The following is a 26,923-nucleotide window of genomic DNA, read 5'->3' on the forward strand; positions in this document are numbered from 1 at the left end:
TATATAATTTTACGACTAGAAAGATGGCCTTTTAAAAAGATATTTGAATTTTCAACAAAATAATTCAATCTTTAACCAATTAGGCGAATTTGCAACTAAAAGAGACCAATTTTTAATCAAATGTGGAATAGTTAAATTTCCTCAATTAGAATCAAAATAAAGAAAAAATCAACTAATTTTAAACAATATTATTAAATTTTCAACCAAAGACATGATTTTTTATTAAGAAAAGGCGAGTTTTCTACGAAAAATGTTTATTTTTGAACCCGAAAATGTGAATTTTCAACCAAATAGTTGAAGTTGAAAAAATAGGGTTTTTCTCTATAAATTCCAAATTGTTGTTTCTCAGACATCTAACTAAAAATATTTTACATCAATAAGTTCTGTTTATAACTTTGCTTTGTTTTACATTCTTAAAAATTTCCGAGAATATAATTTTTATCTTTTACAAATGTTTATAAAAATCCAGCCATATTCAACTAAACACTGCCTTAAAAACATTAATAAGATATTATTTTTTTATTTATAGCATTATTCAGCAATTTTAGAATTTCCGGCTCACTTTATCAGCAAGAAACAGAACATAAAAATTTCATGTCAAAGCGGAAAATGCAGTCAGTATTTTTACACAAATATTACCAAATATTAACTCAAGGTGAAAGTAGTTTTTTCGCATTTTTTAAGGAGAGATTGAATATACAAACATTAATCGATGGCAATAATCTTCGCAATTTGCGCTTTTAGCGTATTCCTTTCTTCAGTAATTTGTGAAAGGTAAGTATTATTGCCTTTAATAATATTACACATTTTACAATTATATTTATTTAATTATTTATTTTCCAAAAATAAGATTTCAATGTAAAAAACTACATTTTCTCAAGCCCCTTAAGGACTTATTCTACGGTGATCACGTGACCAAACCAGTCCTCTGTCATGAAAATTTTTGTTGGTGTTCACCATGTCCAAAGGCAATGATATTTTCCTCTCAAAGTTAAGAATTGATTTCTGATGTTGATTTTCAATGAATGTGGCAATGTTATTGTTTATATTAATTTTTTACAATGTATAGGCGATTTAGTAGAAAATTTGTGTTAGTGCTCAGCATACGCGTATTAAAAAATCTAAATTGCATCAAACCAAACAATACCTTCAAAGTGCTGCAACTCAAGTGGCAATATTCTATTTCATTAATTTATGAATAAACTATCTTTAAACTTATAATCATATTGATGCATACAAACATTCTTTAGTTCTTTTCATTTAATTTTTTAATTTCGAAACACGATAATTCAATCCGTTTGGAGGTATTGAGCACCAAAAAAATTAAAATTATGTTACACATTTATTTTTTCCTCGGACAATTTTTTGCACCATAGAACATGCCCGTAAGGGTGTTACGTAGACTGTGAAAATCGCCGCCTTTATTTATTGAGATAAAATTAAATCATTCTTACGTTTACTATAGTTGTCTTGCGGTCGATACAATTTTGTAAATTGTTGATAGGAAAATGTTTCGTCTCGAAATATCTCATAAATTCCGAGAAAGCGGACGAAAATACACAAGAACGACAATATAACAGCAGTTTCGGGGTATTATTTGCAATGGCCTTGCCATTAAGGGGGTATTCTGATCTGGAAACCCAATTTTCGGCCGTTTTTTGAAATTGCATTTAAAAAAAGATTCTTACCATGTTTTTATTGATATCTATAAAATACAGAAAAAAATTTTCGTAAAAAAAAATTGAAAATTAAAAAAGTTAGAGGGGGGGAAACAGACAGGTGTGAAAACGGTGTATCCTGGCCACCATGATTCCAACCCTCCTGTTGATCTGAAAAAAACAAAAGAAATTCTTAATCAGTAAGGATGCCGTTACAGCCCCTACCTCGGGGAACATGAAAAAAAAATTTTTTTTACAAAATGGCGACTGCCTGAAATCCAAAAAATTTTTTACCCCTTTTTTTTGAAATTCCTGAATTTTTAAAAAAATGTAAAAACCAACACTTTGACGTGAAGATATTAGTGGCTATAAAGGATTATATAAAGAAGGTTCACACCAAATTTTCAGTAAATCGGTTGCCTAGAACTTGAGATATCGTGGTGGCCGTGTCGAAAAAAGTAGTTTCGAGAAAAACTCGTAAGAAGTTAATAAAATTTCATGCAGTCTAAGTCATGTAATAGTGCGCTATACTCACCTTTTTTTAATCAGCCATTCCTGCTCCATACGTTGGACAATTTGCTTTGGAGGAAATGTTCTTAAAGGTCTAAAATTTGAAAATATGCAAAAAAAATCGAATTTTTCCAAATTCTAGACCAGAATACCCCGTTAAAGCAGTCATAGGAAACGTAAACAGTCTATTGCAAACTGGTGGGTGCCCATTGTTGACGCTTCAACACACTGACATACGGCTGCGTAGCTGCGTGGGCCAGCAGTGCTTGGAATTACTGAATCAATCGCTCGTATACAGGCGCTCTTGTGTATAGAAAGAGATGGTCGATCGGAGAAGCGACGCTCAAGAAAAATATATTTTTATCGCGAAATCGACACTTTAGACAAAATCGAAGGGAAGACCCAAATTCTAAGACTTTATTCTTCCCTATTATGATAGTCGTGCACATTTTATTAACGTATAACGAATGTACACATTTTCTCCAGTTATAGACCTTTTAATCCTAGACGCCACCAGTGCATACGTGCCGGAATTTTACGTCATTTCCGGATTTTTCGAGCAGCTTTATGTCGAAGTGTATGGCAAATGTTGCCAATAAAAACAATAGTAAAAAATAATTATGTAAATCAAAAAGATTTTAAACGTCGGAAAAATCTGAAGTATATTTAAAAGAAACGGCGAAAAAGTGCGAAAAGTGCGGCCAACCAGACCATTGTATACATTTGTGGACACTTGTCATCTTCGAAAAAAAATTTTAAAATCACGTAAGATAATGTTCAAGGAGCCAAATTAGTTTACAAAACAGTTCAATAAATGTGATTTAGTTGATAAGTTTATTAAAGGTATGCTTAATAGGTATTTAATAATAATAATAATAATTTTTAATATTATAATTGTGTTAAATTAAAAAATTATTGATAATTATTACAATTAAAGATTAAGTTAATGAATATTGTAAAAATATTCTTTTTACGAAAATTAAAACATTCTCGATTTTATAATAATAATAAATCAGGAAATTAGTAAGAATTATTGAATGCAATATTTTTAGATTTTAATGTAAAATGCATATTATTTATTTAAAAAATGTAATTTCCTACTGAAATCAATTCTACAAATAATTTCAATTAGCCACAAGTTTTTATTCCGTATTGAAATAATATTTGAAACTTTGTCAATTTAAATTCAAATCATTTGGATAAAAAATATGATTGATCGTATAATTTCTACTTTAAATATTTATTTATTTTTATATCTTTAATTTTTACTTCTAAATTCAAGTTTAATATCAAATGGAGCTTAAATTATAATTTAAAATCAATGTTTAGGAAATTCTTTAGGATATTCAAAAAATGCATTTTGAATTTTTAATCGTGTTCTATCTATTTTTTATTATTTGGAAGTATAAATAAGAGAGTTATTTAAAAATCGGTACTCGTTCGACACGTCACGACTTTTGCAGACTTCCTGTACGGTTTCGCTTGTTTTGTGACCTTTTGAGGAGACAGTTAATTTTCGTTCTACTTCATAATTTTTGTTATAATTAAAAAAAAAATGGCTTTTGACCTTTCTGATATTTCACACTGACGGGAACTAAAATTTATTTATAAGCCTTACTCCCATCATAAAACATACGCTCATGATAAATTACTTTTTGTGCGTCGCAGCGTGCGCGCTCTTTCCTATCTGGGTACATTTCAACATAAAACTGCTTGAACAATCCGGAAATGACATAAAATTCCGAAAAAATGCCTATACTAATAAGAAAGAATAAATCTCTGAATTTCGTTCTTCCCTCCGATTTTTTAAAGTTTTGGTATTGTGCAACAAATATATTTTTGTTAAGCGTGGCTTCTTCTATCGACCATCTCTTTCTACATTTTCGTCTGCTTCCTCGGAAGTTATGCGCTTCTTTCAGACAAAACTTTTCTAATTCCAGAGCAAGTCAGCCATTTTCAAAGTCGTTTATCCAACACCCTTAATTAATATTTAAAATACTTTCATACCACATTTGCACAACTGAAAAAAATTTGATCTCTCAGTGTTGAGAGAGTTGTCACCAGATCAGGATTCACTGAGGGTCTTTACTGGGATCTGGCAACCATGAAACTCTATTACGAAGACCCGTATGGTAATTCCCTCTGCACGTATAATCCATCGACTCTAAACAATTATTGCGCTAATCTAGGTATATCCAAGTAATTTTTTTATTCGTTATTTACACACAGTGGCCACTTTAATCAAAGAAACAAAATGTCGGACAATTTTCAGTTATTTCCAGATTAGCAAACATTTTCCACACTCAGTGAAACTACAAAATTCGAACTCTTCAAAGAGCAAATTTTTTTATTTCAAATAAGGGATCAATTACTCACCCCCCTTCCCCTAGTTGACTGCCCTTAATTTGGTTATAAACCCACGCACCCTCCCCCGAAAGTACCATAGTTTTTATTTGAACTCCGATTTTACATTCATACTGATTTTTTATGACAGGTAAATTTTAAACTTCGTTGATAAATCAACAATTAAAATATAAGATTGATTTTCAGAGAATCACAAATTCTCCATACAAAACAGTTGAATTATCTAATGAAAAATATAACATTTCATCTCTCAACCCACAAGCTTCATTTTCAACTAAACTAATTGAATTTCAACAACAAAATTTTTTTTAATAGTTCAATTTTAACCAAAAAGATGAATTTTCAAACGAAAAGAATAATTTTATACCAAAAAATACAAATTTTAATCAAATTCAAGAATAGTTTAGATTTGTCCGGACTTGATCTAAGGTGATTGGTTTCAGGGGAACCGTAGCTCGCTGATAGGAGCCCGTTTGGTAGGAACAGTAGCTCGCTGATGGGAACCGTAGCTCGGTGGCCGCGTCAGATGTGATGGCTCGGGCGGGGCGGTGCAGTTGCGGCACTTTGACGGGCACTGTCTGGTTTTTTGCGGAAGGATTGCGTCAAGATGTCTCATTGACTTTGTCTCGGCTTGACAGCTGCTGGGTAGATGTTATATTTCGACGGCTTCTTTACTCAAAAGCTGTTACTTCCACACCAGCCGCCTGTTCATGGAAGCGAGCACCCTCCGTCCTCGTACGGAGCCGGTTCTGGCCAGAACCGAAGCCCGCTGCTGCGTTGCGTATTGGTGGAGGGCACTTACTTACTTACGAAGGTGGAAGAAAGTCGGCCCGGTCTAGAAATTAAGGCTTCGTCGAGGGGCCCCCTCGAGGTGAGGGCGCTTAACAGGAGGAGTTATCGACGAAAACGACTCGTCGTCTACAATTATGATGACGTCGTCATCCGTCTCCTGTCGAAGGCGCTTTTGGAGGAGTGGAAGGAGCAGAAGAAGCCGGGACATAGTCGAAGTGTTCGGAGTGAACCGGGCGTTCCGGTGAGGAGGAACAGGGAGAGGAGCTAAAAGCGAAGTATTGAAACCGGGAGCCGAGAGGTATTACTACTACCGAACGGATGAAGGTTTCAGGGGCGGAAGTGGAGACGGAAGGAGCACGGTGGTCTTCTACGCGGCAGTTCCGGTTGAAGGCGTCGCGGAGCAAGAAAAAGAGGGAGAAAAAGAGTACGAGGTAGTCGAAGCAGTATGCAGGCTTACCGACCTCTAGATGGAAGAAAAGAGACTGAGGTTTTCGGAGCTGTGTGCAAGCTTACTGACCTTTGAAGAGAGAGAGAGAGAGAGAAATATGCGAAGTTTGCGGTGCTGCAAGAGCTTATCGATCCCTGAAGAGAGAGAGAGAGAGCGAGAAAAGACAGAGACTTGCGGAGCTGCAGTGAGCTTACCGGTCTCATATCGGAGGAAGCAGAGAGTGAAAGTGTGGAAGGTTGTCGGAGCTGTATGCAGACTTACCGACCTCTGAAGAGAGAGAGAGAGAGAAGGAGAGACTCGACGGGACAACAAGGAGCAGAACGTCACTAAAGAGGAAGAGAGAAGGAGATTAAAAAGTAAACTGAAATGAATTTAATGTGTTTCACTCTGTGCTAAAATAAAATAATACAATTACAGAAGACAGTCGTGGGATGGTAAGTCCTATCTGTGAGTCGGAGCGAGAGTGCATCGTTTGGGTCGGATGCAACGCCTTTTAACGCCGTCTTGCGAGAGGCTGTCAGCTGGCAGTTGGCGCGGAACTCTCGGCGAATCGTCTTAAAGATGGAGGGGCGTTCCGGCCGCCTCGGCATCCCCTTTTCTTGGAATTATTCGCACGCCGTTCGCAATTTTTGAAGCACGCTGTAGCATTTCGAGATCTTCGTTTACAAATGAAATGTAATGCGAAACGTAACTAACGGTAAATTTACGAATGCAGAGATTAAGAATAAAGTGCAAAATTGAGATGAAATAATTACAAAAAAATACTTGAATTCAGAAAATGTCGAAGACAAAATACTGGTTGATAATCGTAATACGCGACAAAATACAAGTTTCACAAATTAAAATCGAAGTTAGAATACAGAGAGAAAAATGAAGCAATAATAATATAGAAGCGACATAGAAATTGGAAATTAAAATCTAAATACAAGAAAAGTAAAAATTAAAATAAAAAATTAAGATTAAAAATAAAGAAACACAACTAGAATCAGGAGTGAAAATAGGAAGATAAAAGTAAAATACGGAAAGTAACGATTAAAATATAAATTTAAATATCGACATAAAATAAAGTAAAATACAAAAGTAGAGATTAAAATAGAAATTAAAGGACATGAGTAAAATACGGTAATAAAAGTAAAGAGAATAGGAACCAAATCTAAACAATCTATGTACAGAAAAATATAAGAATTTACGAATATGCTACGCAAGTTGACCGCCGCTGGCCAAGTTTTCTCGGAGGAAAGAAAGTGAGAGAGCATCAACCGAGAGAGAGGTACCGAAGGGTCAGACACATGCCTGCCAGCCCTGGCGCGTGATTGGAAAACCTTCCCACACAGCTGTCGCCAGGTGTGGATCACTGCATACTTCATTTCCTTTCGAGTTTCGTGACTCACAAGGGAAAGCGAGGTCGTCAAGATGCGATTAGAAAGTGATTTTGCCTGGTAGGTTTTCCCAGCTCGGGTTATGTTTTATAAACACGAGCGGGGACTCATTCTCGGGAAATTGCTTTTTAATGGTTCTCAACTTTGAGACCTAGTGGACTATATCAATTACTAAACCAAACGTTTAACTTACTGCCAAAAAAGACCAAGTTTAAATTTGTAAACAAAATGATTAATTTCGTATAAAAAACGTTCCCATTTGAACTTTTAGACAAAAAATGCAAAAATCTGAATAATTTAAGAATTTAAGGAATGAAGAATCCGTTGAATCTCAGCGATTAGATGTTTATGTTTCCTTTTACTTTTGTACAGTTTGTCTTAAAAATAAGAAACCACTCTATTGTACATGATACTAAATGAATGAATTATTTTGAATCATGCATCGGGAAAAAATTAACAACAATTTTTTCAATATAAATTTTTTAATAACTTTTGCTCCATCAGTCGAATTGTAGTTTTTTCATTTTTAGTTTATATTTGCAAATAATTTATTAATTTATTTAAAAATAAAAAATTTATTTTCTTCAAAGTGAAATAACCAAATCCTCAAACAAACAAGAACAAGTTTAATCTAAAAAGTTTCATTTTTATTTACAAAATGATATTTTTACTAAAACGGATGAATGTTTAAATCACATAAATAAATTTTCTAAAGCCAGTTGAATTTTCTCTTTAAAAAGATTTTAATTGACTTTTCACAATCAAAATATGAATTTTTAACAACAAATATGACTTGTTAACAAAATTATTGAATTCTCTACTAAAAAGTTGCATTTATATCCAAAATGGATAAAAATGAATTCAATACGGAATAGTTAAATTTGTACAAAATTAGTGGAATTTTCAAATAAAAGTATTTACTTGTTACAAAATAATTTAATTGTTAACCAAGCATTTGCGTTTTTATCCGAAAATGATAAATTTTCTCTTAAAATAACTGAATTTTTAATTAAAAAAAAAGTTTTCCAAAAAAAAGGTGAATTTTCATCCAGAAAAGGTTTCAGTTCTGTTTTAAACGCCAAAATATTTAATTGAAACAAAAATTCGAAGATTAAAAAAATTTAATTTGAACAATAATTTAATTTAAACAAAAGTTTTATTTTCTATGAAGAGAAGTGAACTTTTTACCTAAAAAGTCAAATGTTAAAAAACACAGTTGAATTTGCAAAGAAGATGGATTTCTTTTAAAGAAAATTGTTCATTTTTCAACAAAATAATAAAATTCATATAACTAAATAGATAATCATCAGGAGAATGTTTTTGCAAATTTACAAAAATTACTTGCATGGTTGAAGAACCCCCTCCCCCCTACGTTAGAAAATCATAAGAAATTGTCCGTTTCCTCGATTCAGTGGCCACCCTAATAAATTATCTTCAATCGTGAAAATTTACAACACAATTTTTTTCATAGGCAAAGACTATCTCCCGTCATTTATTGTTCCTGTTGAAAAACATCCCGGTCAATTTGTGGTGGGTGCTAGTAATAATATCATATCAATCAAGTGGGATGGTGACTCTAACATTACCTTGGCAAAGAATCAAATCAAAGTTTTAGCATCTGTAGAAAAAAACATAAAAAATAACGTAATAGAATGTGGAGCAGTCGACTCTTCAGGAAAACTCTGGTTTGGTAAGAAAAATCTATTGATATTTAGATTACTTTAGTTATCAAATCAGAGCAGCCATTTAAACTCCAAAGATATTTCAGGATAATTTCGAGTTTTTCCGATCAAAAATTACATTTTCTATTGTAAACTTTTAAGCATTAGGTATAATAATAATTATATAATACTAATAACTTCATTATGAACATTTAAAAAAATAAAGAATTATAGAACTACAACCCGTGTAGAAATTTCCCCGGTTAAATCTAATACAACAAGGTTTCTGATCGGATCCCGGTCGGGCTACCCCTGGCTGGGTTTCATGGACAGGAACCGGGTGGGAGCCAATCGGGCTACATTTTTTTCGAATCACGAAGTCCAGGGCCGGCCGGTTACTGGCCGAACCAACCCTGGTTATATCCCATGGTCGGGAGCCGGCTGGACACTGGTCAGGTGAATGTTTTTGTAGAAATTACACATTTTTTCAGAGCCGTGATATTATCAAAGACGTAATTATGGATGCTAGATAAATTATTACTTGAAAATTATAATTTAAAGATTTATTAGCTCAGTGAAACAAAAATGAGCTTTTTTAAATTCTTTAAAAAAAAACATTAAATTTTTTCGAATAATTTAACATTTTAAATTAAACTGTTATCGATTATGCTATGTCCAACAACGTAAATGATACACTTGTTATAAACTTTTCTATATTCCGACAGTTTTTGGCCTATACAATTTCAAATTTACCGCCATATATAGCGCCTGCTGTGTCTGTCGTCTGCATAGACACATAGGTCTAGGACAGCACATAGGACAACGTAAGGTACAAAAAAAATTACAATGAAGTTTGCACATCTAGAAAAACTTCTCAAAAATTTGGTCATGCTCTTTTTTAGTATCCTGATTCGTTCAGTCCAGAAAATCTGCTTTTATCATATTCAAATTTTGAATAGAAAAATAAATAGAATTTTTAAGGGACTTTCACCTTTTATATGTCTTGAAATATTTAAAAAATGTTTCTGCGATTTTATGAAAAACATTCTCCTGTTCAGAAAAATGACCATAAAATTCCCGCATAAAACTCAGGGGATTCATTCCCTATAAACCAATAAATTCAAAAGAAAATTAACAAAAAATATAAGTTTCAGTTTTTTGTGAAAATCGGCTTTTTATATTTCAAGCAAAAAAATCGTCGCCATGTTAGTAATTTAAAACTTTTTTTAAATTTTTCAACGAATATTAAAAGAGGACAACAAAAGCCATTGGAATCTGAAAACAAAATGGGAGAATATGCAATTATTTTTAAATCGAAGCAGACCAATTTTCTAGCCAGAAAGAAAAATATTCAATAAAATAGTTCAGCGATCCATCAACTCAAGCTTTGAGTTATTGCATATATAGTATAAGAGAAAAAATTATTTTTTTAAAAGTAAAAACAAATCTGAAAAATTTCAGGTTTCAAACAATTTTCCGTCTAATTCGCGGTGCTAAAAATTTCAAGTTAATTTCCGATTTTCCTTAATTATTATTTTTGTATATTATATTCCAGGGACGGCCAACCTTATGTTAGCAGTAAATAAATCAAGTGTATACACTTTGGATTCAAACTTCAAACTTGAAACACAAATTACGCCTGTTACATTTAGCAGTGGATTAGTTTGGAATGCAAAAAATGATAAATTATATTTTGTCGATTCTCTGACCAACCAGGTCGCATCGTACGATTATGATGCAAAGCAAGGAACTGTTGGTAAGGTGTAAATTAGCAAATAATGAAGGGAAAGCTGTTTGAGCGTGGTGCGAAACAATGGCAAAATCTATGAAACACTCAAACTAGACCTTCTAAACCATGGAAGGGGTTTCGTGGTGGCGGTAGGGGGATTAGTATCTGGTTTTTCGTAAAAAATTCGATAACTACCAAAAATGAGAGTAAAATGGTGTATCAACGACGGGAAGTGAGCAGCAAGCCGACCAGTAGCTGTTGGCGCTGATAGCTTAAGGGGGGCTTTTCCTTTTGAGGCCTGAAATTGAGCGGTTTTTTAGGGAATAAATTGCGATGGATCTATTGAATAGATTAAATTTTTTTTATTTCGAAGATATATGTATTGAATTTTAAATTTTAATTTTGAAGACGAAAAAAGAATCTCTAGCGACCTTGAAACGCCATTGATTACATTGATCTTGAAACTGCATGGGTTCCGCTCAAGTAAAGTTTTGGCCAGTTAGGTAATCTGTAATCAGAAAATTGATATTCTTTATAATCATAGTTAGGTTGGCTACGCTTTCCCGAGACAGACTTTTTTTATTTTCCAATTTGTACGCGTTATGTAACTAATATTGTCTGTTGAAAGTTAAAGCATTTTGGAAAGAATTAATTTTTTGTACAAAATTGACCTTCGTGATTAATAATGCATATTTTTTGTTGAGAATTCTTTTTTTGGTGCAAAATTAATCTTTTCTGTTTAAACTTTAACTTTTTAAGTAACACTTAAATATTTCGGTTAAACATTCATTTTTCTAGGTAAAAGATCAATAACTTTTGTTACGCATTCTTTTGTGGGACTAATAATTTATTTATTTTGTTAAAAACTCGCCTTTTTGATCGAAAAATAATCTTCTTATTTGAAAATTCATCTTTACGTTCAGAAATTCAACTATTTAGTTAAAATTTCACTTTTTGGAGGAAAGATTAATATTTTTTGTAGAAAATTAATCTTTTTTTTTTAATTTATATGTTTCGTTTAAGCTTCGACTTTTTTTCTAGGATATTAATCTCATGATTTCAATTTCATCTTTTTTTTTAGAAGTTGAACTATTTGTTTAAAAAATCAGTTTTGGGGTAAAGATGTATAATTTTCATTGAAAGTGTGTCATTTTTAGCAGAAAATTTATCTTTCTGTTTTAATATTCATAACACAGAAGAAAAACAGAAGTTTTTCCATGACAAACACATGCTTTTGAAAGATGGGAAGTTCGCTAAACAAAACTTTATCACTCTAAAAATTTTCTTACGACAAATTTTATTCTTAGTATTTTTCCTGAAATTTTGGTAAAGATTCATATTTTATGGTACAAAATTTATCGTTTGGCTTAAAAATTTTACCATTTGGTTACAAATTAAATTTTTTTGTAAAAAGATGGTTAATTTTCGTTCAGATTCATCTTCTTAATGAGAAATTGATCATTTTAGTTGATAAATCATCTATTAGGTTTAAAATTTATCTTTTTGCTTGAAGATTTATCACTTAAATAGAAAATTTGTTTATTTTTATTTTTTATTTTAAAATTAAAAACACACATGAAAATTATACGATACTATGTAATGCGCTATTTCACTATATATTTTGAACGTTACAACACAAGAACATATGTAAATCATTCAATAAGTTTTTTTTTTAAATTGTAAAATTTTTATCGATTATTATTAGCACGTTCTCAGCGGCATCCTCTTGTGATTTGCAACAGGTTTCCTCTTCCGAGACCAAGTAAGTCATGCTAATAAACAATTAAAAAAGAAAAACACAAGTTGCATTTTTATGCTGATTTAAAATTCCCGCCAAGCTAGATGCGACTTTCACCGACAGTGCATTTTTGTAGCACGATCAAATACGGCCATCGACATATAGAAATGGACCGGTAACGCTTTAAGGAGAACAGAAATGAGATCTAGAGAGAGAGAGAAAAAAAATGAGATGTTGACCTACCTTTATCTGTTCCAGGACTGTGTCAACTGAATCGGTGGCCCGGGTATTGCCTAAATATTCTGTACGGTTAATTAAAAAAAAAAGATGAACAATACATTAGAAATTCGTGGTTATAATAAATTGAATTTTTGAAAACATTCATGTACAATAGCCTGTTTCCAATAGCTTATTAAAAAAAAACTTGTTAACCTATAATTCTTCTTAAAATTAGATTGAAAATGCTACAATAAGAATAGTGTTGTGAGTTGAAAAATAATGTAAAAACTGTTAAAAATTTGAAAAATAGAATCATACCATTTTTCAGTTAATAAAATAATGTGTAGTCTGAAATCAAAAAGTGTGCAAGAAAAAATTAACTTTATTTTTTAACGAAAATTTCCAGTTTTCCGAGCTTATACGAGACGTGTGCAAAAAATAACGTGACTTTATGGTTTTCTCAAAAAATATTCATTTATTCCTCAATATTTATGTTGTCCCCTTCAAAGTAATCCCCCTCAGATATAATACACTTGTGCCAACGCTTTTTCCAATCATCGAAGGACTTCTGATAATCTGATAAAGATAGCATGGCATGAGCCAACCGATATGTCAACATCTTCAGCAACTTCTCTGATGGTAATTCGGCGATTTTTCAACACCATTTTTTGCACTGCTTGAACGTTTTCATCTGTTGTTGACGTACTGGGACGTCCAGGGCGAGGTTCGTCTTCGACATCCTCTCGGCCTTCTTGGAACAGCTCGTACCACTTATACACATTTTTCTTACTCAAAGTAGACCCACCGTATGCAACTGTCAACATTTCAAGAGTTTTAGAGCACTGGATTCCATTTTTTACACAAAATTTAATGCCAACTCTTTGCTCCATTTTTTTCGAATGAAGAAAATCGCTGAGCACACCAAACCCTTCTGACCTTTACGCCTCTGCCAGAAAAACAACACGAGCTATATAGTCAAAACTGTGAACATTTGATCGTGACGAGTGTACCAACACAACAAAACAAAACATTTAAAACTTGAATGTACGTAGCCCGCGAAAATTGAAAAGTCACCTTCCTTTTTGAACATGCCTCGTATTTTGAAACTATTACAAATAAACTTTTCCCGCTTTTTCACTTAAATGCGAACTAAACCATTAAAGCCCAATAAGAAAATCAAACTATTTTTGGTTATGAAATTTTATAAACCATTTTTTTGAAATCATTTTTATCACCTATTGTTATAGTATCTTTTGTTTTACCTGCAATTATCTTTCCATAAGTGAGAAATTAACGTTCAGAACCCATAATTATTCAGAAATACTTTTTATTTCATAACATTCTTAGTTAATTTAAGCCTCGCTTCCCTCGCAAGTTTGAGCGCGCCTAAGGCGCGCGAAGGTTGTTTCTCGCGCTTCGCGCTCGGATATTTATTCTTTGCATTTGGAATGCTTGAAAAAACTTTATCAAAAAAATCTCTTTTAGATGGCAGTATTTATATGCATCTTCATATTTTGAATTGTCTACTTAATTAAGTATAGTCAAAGATTAAGTTTTTTAAAGCTCTGTAGGCTTAGAGGTACACATTCGCATCGTGACACTCGCGCTGTGCGCTCAATTTCCAACAGACATTTGTAAACAGGTTTTGTTGGATTTTTTTCTCGTGAATTTCGTCGTTTTTCCACACATTTTTTTATATTTTACTTTTTTCAACGATATTTTTCACAAATAAAAAAAAATTACCCATCCTATCAAGAAGTGATTCTTAACGAAATTGTAGATCTTTTTTGGGATAACCATTTTTGTTGATTCGTCTTTTTTTGTATCCTACATAGTTTGTCCACAAAATGGAATTTTTTATTTTCCATTATTTTTTGTGCAATCAAAATTTGAATTTTTGATTTTTTTTTTTAATTCAAAAATTTGTTATGATAATCTTGTAGGGATTTGAAAAATAAATGTTTTTCTTTTCCTGCCTTTTTTTTATATCGTGCGTTTCTCAGCTTCAAATTTTGATTTTCGGTTGATAAACATTTTTTAAAACGCTATAACTCTGAGAATTTTATTTTTATTGAAAAAATTCAAGAGGATAAATTGATTATTTCTCACAATACTATAAATATCCGTACATAGAATTTTCAAATTCAGAAAAAAGTGGTCCCAACAATTTTCAAAATGCGCTCACTTTTTGAATTTTTATCAAAAATGGCTGGTTCACGAACTCGTCCTTTCTTTTAGGACCTAGAAAAAGGGTGCTAATAATGGATTTGATTCCTTCATTTTTTCGAGAGTTATTGTGTTTACGGACGGACGGCCGGACGGACAGACAGACGCTACCGTGAGAACCTGATTTTCGGATTCAGGGGGTTTCGAAACGTGGAGATCCGTTGAAAAAATGTGATGTCAAATTGCCGATAATTATAATATTTTCTCAATTATAAATTAGGAGAATGTAATAAATCTAAAATTGAATATGGACACAGATGTACAAAAAATGCAACATAGAACATATAAACAACTTTTAACTAGTTCTCTAAACTACTACTTTTTAAAACGAATGGTCTTTGTTAAATGGTGCCTTATTCTTATTTCTTGGTCGTTTCTATCAGTCGCTAATTTCTTCAAACGTATAGTGTGGTACTTGACAATTATAAGCTTTATAAGCTGCGTCCGGTAATCGCTAAAAAAACTTTGATCAAACATGTGACCACTGTTCGAGTCTATAATATAAGAAGGGATATTGCAAAATGTTATCATCATCAGGTAATCTAGAACGCTCTTTTTTTAGGCCATTTATCGTTCGAAACAGCTTTTCTGCTATTTCGCGTACTCTTATGACGTCGAAGGAAGCGGCACAGTAATACAAGATGATGAATTTTAAATGTAGATGAATTTCATTTTTGCATTAAAATAAGTCACTGAATTTCAACCAGAAATGGAACTTAAATTCAGTGCATTTTCCTACAGAAATGCAGATTCTTGTATTACTGTGGGACTTCAAACCTCCTCTACACTTTTCTTTTTGGAAAAGAGAAAGAGATGTAGCTGTGATCTGCTTTAAACATATTTAAGCTTACAAAATCTTTTATATACTGAATATTAGCAGTCTTAAATACGTCTTCAATGTAGTAGTCGTAATTATCAGTCCCAAAAATCCAGTTTTTTGGGGGGATTTTGAAACTGATTTATTGCCCATTTTTAGCTCGCATATATATTGTTTGTAACCTGAAACTTTATAACGCACCTTATCAATGTTATTTTTATCAATAGATATTTTGGATTTGTCTTTGCAAAATCGGTTTTCCGAATTTAAGAGATCACAAATATCATTTAAAATCTGACAGAAGTTTTCTGTTGCCTGGAAGTCTTGAAATTCTGGAAGACGCAATTTTCGTTTCAGATATCGAAGGGCGCTTGCAACACTGGCACTGAAGACTTGAACGGCTAATTTCACTTTCATTTTCTCTTTTAAGTAATTCAAATGTCTACGACGTTATCAAAGTGTATTTCATGACTTATATCAGTATCTCCTAAAGCGCTTCTTACCAGTTTAATCATGTGATATGCATCAAAAATAATAAATTTTCTTTCCACTTGTTGGGTGATAGAAGCAAGACTGCAAATCGTCAACTTTATGCAGTTTGGCTTCAAGAGCTTCACCCATTTTGATACTCGATGCTCTTTCATTAAATGTTAAGCATATAGTTCGAATTCCAGCAGATTCTTATTCAACAAAACACTTTTTCACTAATTCCGCCCTTTTCTCACCCGTTAAGGAATGCATAAAAAAGTAACCTACTTCAATCTTTACGTTTATATTTACTTAAAATGCCCTAACTATCATCGCATTCATTGCCTCCTTTTGCTCAACCTCATTCCTTTCAGACCCATTTTTTCCAGTAGGGATTTCGCCTCCAAAATCTTCAGAACCTGAATACTTCTTTTCATCCCATTCTACTTGTCTTTTTATATGAATATCGTCCATCTTTTTTCGTGTGGCTTTTTTCGCTTTACTTCCTAAAGTTAATAATGCTTTAGAGGAAATACCAGGAGTTCCCTCAATAGATTGGTAGCACTTTCTTATAGTGCTCATATGAGGCAAACTATTTAAAAAGTTCTTTCGTACGTAGTCATAACCTTTAGGAAAATAAAAATGCAACTTTGTTGCGAATTACTTTAGAAATGTTTGAAATACCCCGTTCTTCGGCCTGATGAGCATTCGTCTCATCATCTTTTGAGTCACAGGAGGCATTGATTGCTGAAACAAACTGATTCGAAATACATATAGATAAAATAAAAATACAACTTTTTAAAGTATAAATATTTCTTTCTTTCGTATAAAATAAAGCATTATTTTTTTATTATTTCAAAACATCTAAGTATCACTGAAGCTATTAATTGCGTCTAAAGTAATAATTTTTTAACTTTTATTTATTCATTAAAATCTTTTTAAATATTGTTAAAATTAATTTTTAAATTAAAAAATCTTTGAACGTTTTCCCAGAAACCTGAAACATTTTTTACTATATGAAAACCTATAACAATTCTTAAACTGCTTAATTCTATATTATACCTCCAGTTTCATAGCTGTTACTTCCCTTAAAAACTTATTCTTCTTAAAATTTGTTATTAGCTTCCGATGTGACTTTACAATCTGCTTCAAGCGACAATTTTGCACTCGCTCAGCTTGCAACTTCTTCTCCAGATCACGAATAGTATATTCAGCTTCTTCGAAAACCACTTTGGAGAGATTGGGCGAATGAGAAACATCTTCCCACTTTGCAGTTTTTATGTTTTTTAACTTCGTAGCATATTCATTATTTTCCAGGTTATCCAATTCAACAGAAGATATCCTATCTCAACATTTTTTATAATACTTTGCCACATTAATAAATTAAGATTCAAATCTGATTGAAAAATAACTGATTGATTAAATAAAAATTGTTTGAACAAATATAATTTTATTGAACATTAGAAGAAATGTATTTGCACTTTTTCTGTTCCCGTTGGGGGATTTTTAGACGGAGGAAACATCGCACATTCATAGGAATACAAATTCGTACGTAATATACGTCCAAGCACGTAGAAAACTAGAGAGGTAATATACGGGGTAATATACGCGTAGAAAACAACGTATAATACGTGAAGTATAATACGTTACCAACCCAGCCGTTCTCCCTAAAGCGTGTTACGTCCCGGCCTGTTAATGCCATCTATTGTCGATTCGTAGAAGTTCCTTGATTACCCCTAAATTTAGTTTATAATATTTTTATTTAACTTCCCTTTACTTTCCGTTTGAGTTCGTTTCTGCTTTTAAACGTTGAAATGTTTCCCTGAAATTAAGATGGAAAAACTCTTTCTTTGAAATTAAAAACACTGAATAACTTGCAGTTAATTAATATCTTCTATATTTTTGTTCAATTTGATTTAACTTAGGTCACGCACTCTCACAATTAAAAAAGTTTACTAATCAACGTGCATACAACTTATTGTATTACCAGAGCAAAATCGAAATCTGACTGAGAATGAACTAGACTGCACGAACGAATTGCAATGACTAACCGCTCTCTGACCGACTACTGACTGACCCTTTTTAAGACCTTAAGGCACATGTGAGCTCTTTTAGGGATGATTCACCCGTGTATAAATTTCAAACTATCTAGGGACGCCCGCGCCAAAAGCTGCCGTTGTCTAATTCTTTCTCTACTTATTTCGCAACTAAAATTCCTTCGCTAGGAGCACACGCATAAATTACAGTGATAAATGTCGCATTTTGTTACTATTACACGGTAGGAACATTTTTGTGGGGCTCTGACTTATCTGCCAGAGCTATTTCCCACGCTCTTAAGTTGTTAACTTTATTATAACCTATGACCCTAAGAATTCCTAATGAGTGACTAAACTTTATTCTAGAATAATCGTATTAAAGTTGTACTTAAGGATTTCAAATATTTCTGAATTTCTCACTAAATTCAAAATCATCCATGTTAATGTAGATTTCCAGCTTTTCAGCATGGCTGTTGTCGAGTTGTATGCCATAAACCATACAGGCTCTTAAAATGAGAAACGCATTATGTCACAAGCGTCACCGGTCCATTTTTAAATGTCGAAGACTACGGCTGACCTATCAGCGCTAACAGCTGTTAATCAGCTTCCTACACAATTCAAATCTTTTCTGCACCATTTAACTCTCATTTTTTAGGAGTTACCGATTTTTTTTCGAAAAACCAGATACTAAGGCCCCTTACCGTCACCGAGAAACCCCTTCCAGCTCTAGAAAATATTTTAAGTGAATTTTTAAAACCTTAAAGACGAATAATCGTCAGTCATAGTTGAGTTTTGAGGTTTTAATCAATTTCGCTATCTTTTTGCGACATGTTCCAACAGACTTCAGTAGAAATGTAACTTTTATAATTAAACTTTTATTGAATCGATTATTTAGTAAACAGAAAAGTCGTCTTTGACTTGAGACAACATAAAATAAGCGGCACTCCTGAACAATTGGCAATTGATGACCTTGGAAACCTCTGGGTGCCTATTTCTGACAGCTATCAAGTAAGCATTCAATCTCTTTGGCTCTTAAAACGACTCGGGTTAGCACAGAGAGACTTTCTCAAAAAATGTTTTCATTGTTGCTTTTTTTTTTGTTTTTTTTTTAACGAAAATTGAATGTTTTTCTCCAGTTGAATACAACATGCTATATCGTGTATGCCCGATCGTAGTTACGTATAATGATAATTTTCCTAAAATATATAATATCCTCCTCTCTGCTAGTAATGAAGTTGTCTTTTTTTTATAAGATACCATCAAAATCGATAAAAGTGTTCAAAATAATAAATTAAGAAATGATAGATTGAAAAAACATATATTTATTAAATATTTTTAAAACCTGTCTAACGAATTTTAGTACGGTTATTTAAAAAAATGTGCTTTAATGAGGCTGCTGATCATAAGCTCCAATCCCAAACTATGAATTTTTTAATGTTATCTTTGAACCACATTATGTGAAGGACTAAATACAATATCTCACAGAGGGGCTTTTTTATTAATTGAAAATATAAAGCATTTTATGCGCCTGGAAAGGAGCAAACCGCGATCGCGAGTGTATCTATGGTAAACCGAATATCAGCGCCATCGGTTCACCAAGGGTACACTCATGATGGCGGCTTGCTCTTTCCTAGGCGCATAAAATGCATAATATTTTCAAGTTATTAAAAAAGCCACAATATGCTCATTTTTTGAACCCCCCTCAATGAGTGATTGTATTTAGCGCCAAAGTATTGTGGCCAAAATACAACATCATCCCATTCATAATTGTATCAGAAAAGTTGTCATAAAGCCCTAAGATGCACCTTAAGAGAATCATCTAGCGCTGCATTTCAATACGAGAACTTCAAATATTTTGATAGGTCTCATTCTTTTTTGAAGCATAATCTGAAACCACCTTTTATTGAATTCACTTCTTACCGATCATCTTGTTTGATGTCTAACTACCAATCACAGAAAAAACTGAAGTTTCCATTGGAACCCATTTTTTGTTCCAAAGGCTCCCAATCTTGGGAACTTTTTGAACTGCGCTTGCGTCGCGTTGACAACACGATTGGTTACTGTTGGCGCGCTGATTTCGAATAGTGTCGATATTCAAATGTGATATTTATAATAAATAATGTTTGGAAATGCATTAACAGTAATTTCTTAATCCTCAAATAAGATTTTGAAGTGACAGATAAAAATTCAATTCTATTTTAATTAAAAAGACGTTGTGAATTCGGAGTTTAAAGAAAGAAAGCATTTTTTAGGCACAATGATTAATCTTGTGTCTGTCTATTTTCTAATCTTTATTTTTTTATTCACAACTATTTGACCTAAGATAAAATCTATCAAATTACTAAAAATAAATTGAAAATTTGTTTTTCTGAAGTCCAAATTAAAAACGTATTTTGGAATAAAATCGCAATATTTTTTCACCTGTCGCTCAAAAATTCTATTTTAGAATTAATAAATTACTTTTAAAGCATTTCCCAAACTTTGCTTATTATAAATATAACATTTGAATATTTATATAATTTAAAATGCGCGCACTAAAAGCAACAAATCGTGTTACTGGTGCGACGCAAGCGCAGTTCAAAAAATGGGTTAGCAAAGTAATGAATTTTCACTTACAATCAATAATATCGCCTTACATTTCCAATTATTAATTGACCAATGATTTTAAACCATGGTAATTTAAAGGTGGTGTAGACTTTAACCAATTTTTTATTAAAAATTATAAAATAAGTGAACCTCAACAAGTAAGAAGAAAAATGAATAAACATTAATATCGTTTGTATTTGCTTTACCGACATATTCTGTAAATCACTAACTTGCCATTCCGGCTTTGCAGGTGGTTGGCTTGTGAATGGGCCTTGATGCCCCCCCCCCCCTGATAGGAACTTGTCCAAGAATAGATAAGCGCAAAAGTATTTATTTCTCAATTTAAATATTCTAAATATATTCACAAGATTAAAAATTTAAATTACGTTCGAATTTTCAAAAATTGTAAAAATTCTATTAAAAATGAAATCAAAATAGTGTATTGGCGTATGATTTTTGTTCAAAATTTAACCTTTCGGCTTGAAAATCGAATTATTTCGGTAAAAAGTGCAACTATTTGGTAAAAAAAATAGATTTTTTGTTAAGAATTCATCAATTTCATTGAAGATGTACATTTTTTCATTTGATTTTTTCAACTGTAAATTTACTATCCTGCTTTTGGTTGAAAATTCGTCTTTCTAGCTTGAAAATTCATCTATTTTGTTTTTAGTAGAAGGTTAAACTATAAAGTCAAAAATTAAATTTTCTTTTGAGAATTCAGCAATTTATTTCAAAATATTTTTTTTTCATTGGAAATTAATTTTTTTATTAAAAATGTAACTATCCTATTTTAATTGAAAATTCAACTATTTTGGTAGAAAGTCCAACTATGTTGTAAAAGTTAAATTTTTGGTTGGATATTCAAGAATTTGATACGAAACTTTTTTTTTATTTTTTTCATAACTCGAAATGTAACCATCCTATTTTTATTGGAAATTCGTTCGTTTGGCTTAAAAATTCAACAAATTTGGAAACAATTTCATTTATTTAGTTAAAAATTTAGTTTTCTATTGAGTATGCAACAATTAGATTGTAATTTTTCTTTAAAATATTTTTTTAAACTACAAATTCATTTCCCATTGGAGAATTTTATTGAAGTTACATTTAAGTGTTTTTAATAATCCTATAATAATGAAAATATTAATATGAAATGTAATAAAAACACTAAGACTCAATTTTTTGTGTTCAATTTGATAATGCAAATTTATGCTGTGAAAAAATCTAGTAAAAAACGAGAATCTCGTCACCATCGAAATTTTAGAAGTTAAGAAAAAGATAACTTTTATACCAGAGGAAAGGACAATATTGCATTATATATTTTCTTAAAACTATCATTATATATTATTATTATTATTTTCTTTTTAACATCTTATTATATCAATTATCGTCGGTTACCTGAAAATAGTTTTGGTCACAATTCGAGTGGTGTAAACGTAAACAGCCAGGGTCACCTGAACCGGTTTCAATTGAAATGCATAATATTACGCAATATACTCAACCGAGTACTCCCACAATGCAGACCTTTCGAGGTGACGGTCGAAACTATCTCTTGCCCTACGCGCTGAGTAACTGCGTAGGCACTTTTTTTTAACAAAATGTTTTGCAATTTTTGGAATCTTTTAAAGTAACGTTCAATCTATCATCTCCTTCTAAATTTGTCTATATCCCTTGAAAGAAGATTTAATGTACTCCTTTAAGTTTTCTACAAATTCGTGGAAATCCCTTGAAATGCAGTTATGATGGTACCGGTAAAAAAATTTGTCGGTACTGGTAAAAAAAGTTACAGTTAGCGAAAATAAGATTGCCGTGACGTTTCTTTAATGATTTCAGTTTTTTTTTAATTGAAATTTTAAAAATATTTAAAAACATTTTGAACACAATGTCGATTTTTGCTAATTTTGCACCAAAAAAATTAATATCACCGAAAGATTTAAATACAATAATAAAGTTTTCTCAAGATTTATAGGAAAATTTTCATAATTTTTGACAAAAAAAAATAAAATCTACGAGGAAAATTATATAGATTTTAAACACTTTCCAGAAATTCGAAGAAAAATGCAGAAAAAAATATAAATTAACTTAAATGTAGATTTTAAAAAAGGTTAATGTAGATTTTTGAAGATTTCGTAAGAAGAAGCTTCTTGAGAATTGAAAAAGGTTTCAAGAGAATAAAAAGAATGTCTTCAGAATCGTAGGAAAATTTTTAATACATTTTTATTAATAAACAATTATGTTGAAAGAATATTTGAAAAATTTTCAAAACATGAATCTCGATGTTTTTAAACCAAAATTTGAAGATTTATTCAAAGTTTCGACAAATCCTACAAGATAAAAAAAAATTTTAAACAATTTTGTAGATTATTTTTTGGCACAACTAAAATCTTCAAAAATCTTACAAAATTCTTCAATAATCTTAGTAAATTCTATTTATATAACTTTAAAAATAAACTGATACTACTTATTTCCTGAATCTTGATTATAGAATCCATTTTTAGCTTGAATTTAAATGTTTGAAAAGTTTTAACAAATATATAATTATTCGGGTTTTTTATTTTTCATTAAAAATTATGTTTTTATTGAAACTATTTTCACCCTAAAATCCGAAAGCTACACGTTAGTGTAGTAATTTTAATTTTCCATTCACATAGACGTGAGGTCTGACAGACCGTTGTAATATTTATATATAATTAAATAAGTGCAGAAGGTTTTGTTATCTTAATAATAAACGTATATGAAGATACATTTTAATGATTAACAAAATAATGTATTTTATCAAGATTTATTATTTATAATTCTTTATTCTAGTAGGTAAAGGGACTAACGTATCAGAAGCATGGTGCGGTCTATGAGACCGCCCGTCGAAACTTTAAGGTCTAAAATGAAATTCTTTATAAAAAGTTAAAAATTAAAATTTTTCAGGTCATTCAAATTAATCCAGATTCTCAATCATTGCTTCGAACTGTTAAAATACCTGCAAAAAAGGTTAAGGCAGTCACATTCGGAGATGATTCTCTACAAACTCTGTATGTAGCAACAGTAGGATATGGTTACAAGGATGCTGCAGAAAAACCTCCAGCAGATGATCAATTCGGTGGTTCAATTTTTGCTGTTAAAGATCTTGATGTCAAGGGTTTGGAGATAAAAAGAGGATTCCAAGTAAATACAAAATAATTCATGAAGTTTCCCATAAAATACAAAAATATGTATTTAAATATTTTAAATTCAATAATAAATTCGATGTTTGAATTAAGTCTTGATTCTTCTTTCATTTACCAAATTTCTCCTATTTTAAAAAGCAACAATTCACTAGTTATATCACGTTCATTATTTTCTATTTCTTTCTAGAATAACAAATATATAGTTTTCTTTACAGAAAAAACTGAATTATTTTCCCAAAAATTTTGCAGGAAGCATTTTTTATAGGTTTTACAGAAAATTATGATTTTAAAACGTTGCTTAGTATTTTTTGATATTTACAAAACAGAAAAAATAAATTTTTGTAGTATTTTTGGCAGAAATAAATTGTATTATTTGAATTTAATTTGAGTTTTCTGTAAGATTTCATTTATAATAGTACCCTATCAAAAATCCTACATAGGATCCCAGTAGGCACAAAATTTAGCGATGTCTTTATGACATTGTTACGATATTTTTATGACAACATTACGACATCCTATGTCTATGTGTTTAAGGTGTCTTTACGATATCATAAATAAGTCGTATGATCTGACGATCTCTTTACGATATCGTAAAGACACCGAAACGACATAAACATAGGATGTCGTAAAGTTGTCGTGAAGATGTCGTAACGATGTCGTAAAGACGTCGCCAAACTTTGTGCACACTGGGATACGACATCGGTAACGGCGCCGAAAACTACGCAGGGAACGAAATCGGAAGCTAGGCCAGAAAGGAGGCCGGAAACTAGATCGGAATTTGGAAATTTGTTTTTCAATATGTACTTATAACTATGATACACTGAAAAAAAGGTTACTTGTACCAAATAAATTTTACTGGGCTGAAGCAAGTGAAAATCTCGTTTATTTTCAAAGAAATATTTATTTGAGGAAATAAATGTAAGCACTTTGATTGAAAAATTTATTTATTTCAGTAAAAGAAATTTTAGTCGGATTAAGTTAACATTTAAAACAAAAAATACGAGAAAACAAATACTTAAATTTTCGCAACTGGATTCTTTCACTTCAAATTATAATTAACATTCTTATTATTATACATGTTTAATTTAAAAAAATCAAATAATTTAAAATCTTGATGAACCTGAAACAGAAAAATTAGATCAAAAATCCAAGTCCAGAAGGAATCGAACTCGTGTCCGTCGAAGGTGAAGTCCACAGTGATGACCACGAACCTATCTTAACATTAAAATTTTAATGTAGAAAGCTATATTTAAGCCTCACTATAAATGCTAAAGAAATATTTCTTTAAATCAAAAGCATGGATATTTAATTGAACAACATATTTCTTTAATGTAAAGAAATATTCAATTGAAAAAATTATGCCAAATTATTAAATGTTTGATTTGAAAAACTAATTTCTTCGTTGGAATAAATGCTTATTTGTTCTGAATAATTTAATTCTAGTAATAAAATAAAATATAAAAATATATATATTGATCTAAACACAATATTTTGTTAATCTAAATAAATTCTTCATTTCAACTCACTTTTATCATTATAATTGTGATAAATTATAAAAATTATAAATCGAATTGAATAATAATATTACTTTATCACTGAAAATAGAATTTTTGGAACAAGTAAATGCATTTACTTCCTGGACGTGGATTTTTCATCTAATTTTTCTGTTTCAGGTTCATCAAGATTTTAAATTATTTGATTTGTTTAAATTAAACATGTATAATAATAAGAATGTTAATTATAATTTGAGGTGAAAGAATCCAGATGTTCATTTAAGTATTTGTTTTTTCGTATTTTTTTGTTTGTTTTAAATGTTAACTTAATCCTATTAACATTTCTTTGACTGAAATATATAAATTCTTCAATCAAAGTGCTTATATTTATTTCCTCAAATAAATATTTCTTTGAAAATAAACAAGATGTGTACTTAGTTCAGCCAAGTAAAATTTATTTGGTAGAATTAACCTTTTTTCAGTGTATCATAGCTATAAGTACATATTGAAAAAAAAATTTTAATAAAATACCTCATGTTTTTATGTAAAATGTTGTAATTAATTGTTTATCATCAAAAATTAATTTAGAGGGATAAGAAACGATTTTTCAGCAAAACAGTTCTAGTTTAAAAATAGAAATAATTTTTTCACAAAGAATAAATTTTTAACCAAGAAGAATGTTAATTTCAATAATCAGGTGAAATGAAAAAATAGTCAAGAACAAGTGAGGGGATTTTAAAATTGTTTCTGAAAATTATAAATATTGTCTTTTTTTTAATTAAATTATTTATAACAAATACAAATTGTAATTATTGACTATATTTTGCACTTAGATTAAACCAGTAAGCAATTTCAATAGCACATGATTTTGTATGCAAAATTTATTAAAATCACGCATGTTTTTAACATTTGTTTATGATAATAATATTGTATAAGCAATAAATTCTTTGACTAATTTGTATCATGAAATTTTAACTCGAGTTGATTTCAAATTCATTCTTCAAAAGTAGACATTTTTATTAAAATCAGACACATATCTCTTGTTGATCCAAAGAAATGAATTCTTTGTCTATATTTTGTTCATTCAAGGTAAGGTTTCTAACATTTAAGAAAATTATTTCATGGATTCAAAAGGTATAGATTCATTGAAATGATTCGGACGCATTTGAATCAATAATTTTTTCATGCTTGAATGAAATATTGAGGTTAATTTAAATCAAAGAGTTCAGTATTTAATTAGAAATAATAATTAAATTAAAAATATATTTATTTGTTACACAGATTTCATTTATGTATACCAATGAAGCATTTACTTAGATCGGCAAGATATTGTGTTTAGATAAATATCTATACCTTTAGTTGAAAGAAATAATTAATTTTATTACTAGAATTAAATCATTTTTCACAAATATACATTTATTCCAACGAAGAAAGCATTTTTTTAAATCAAACATTTTTTAAATTGGCGTAATTTTTTTTTAATTGAGTATTTCCTTAGATTGAAAAATATGTTGTTAAATTAAGTATCCATATTTTTGATTTCAAGAAATATTCCTTTTTTATTTATGGCGACCGTTAAATATGGTTTTCCGTCTTAAATTTCCATGTTGCGATAGAGTCGTGGTCATCGCTGTGGACTTC

At 30.9% G+C, this 26,923-nt stretch overlaps 1 protein-coding gene across 2 annotated transcripts in view; it reads left to right on the forward strand.

Annotated features, from left to right (window-relative positions):
- LOC117177152 (regucalcin-like) overlaps positions 1–23,881 on the forward strand; it is a 44,725-nt gene extending 20,844 nt beyond the window's left edge. The window contains exons 2-7 of one of the 2 annotated variants that reach the window (XM_033367657.1): positions 530–774; positions 4,212–4,357; positions 8,623–8,841; positions 10,368–10,568; positions 18,941–19,053; positions 23,551–23,881. In XM_033367657.1, the coding sequence (XP_033223548.1) occupies positions 713–774; positions 4,212–4,357; positions 8,623–8,841; positions 10,368–10,568; positions 18,941–19,053; positions 23,551–23,802 (993 nt within the window). In that variant the 5' untranslated portion in view covers positions 530–712 and the 3' untranslated portion in view covers positions 23,803–23,881. The remainder of the gene's footprint in view (positions 1–529; positions 775–4,211; positions 4,358–8,622; positions 8,842–10,367; positions 10,569–18,940; positions 19,054–23,550) is intronic. The other variant, XM_033367658.1, reaches the window with a different exon arrangement.
- The last annotated feature ends 3,042 nt before the right edge of the window (positions 23,882–26,923 follow it).

Source organism: Belonocnema kinseyi, chromosome 7, assembly GCF_010883055.1.
Source record: "Belonocnema kinseyi isolate 2016_QV_RU_SX_M_011 chromosome 7, B_treatae_v1, whole genome shotgun sequence".
Classification (NCBI taxonomy): domain Eukaryota; kingdom Metazoa; phylum Arthropoda; class Insecta; order Hymenoptera; family Cynipidae; genus Belonocnema; species Belonocnema kinseyi.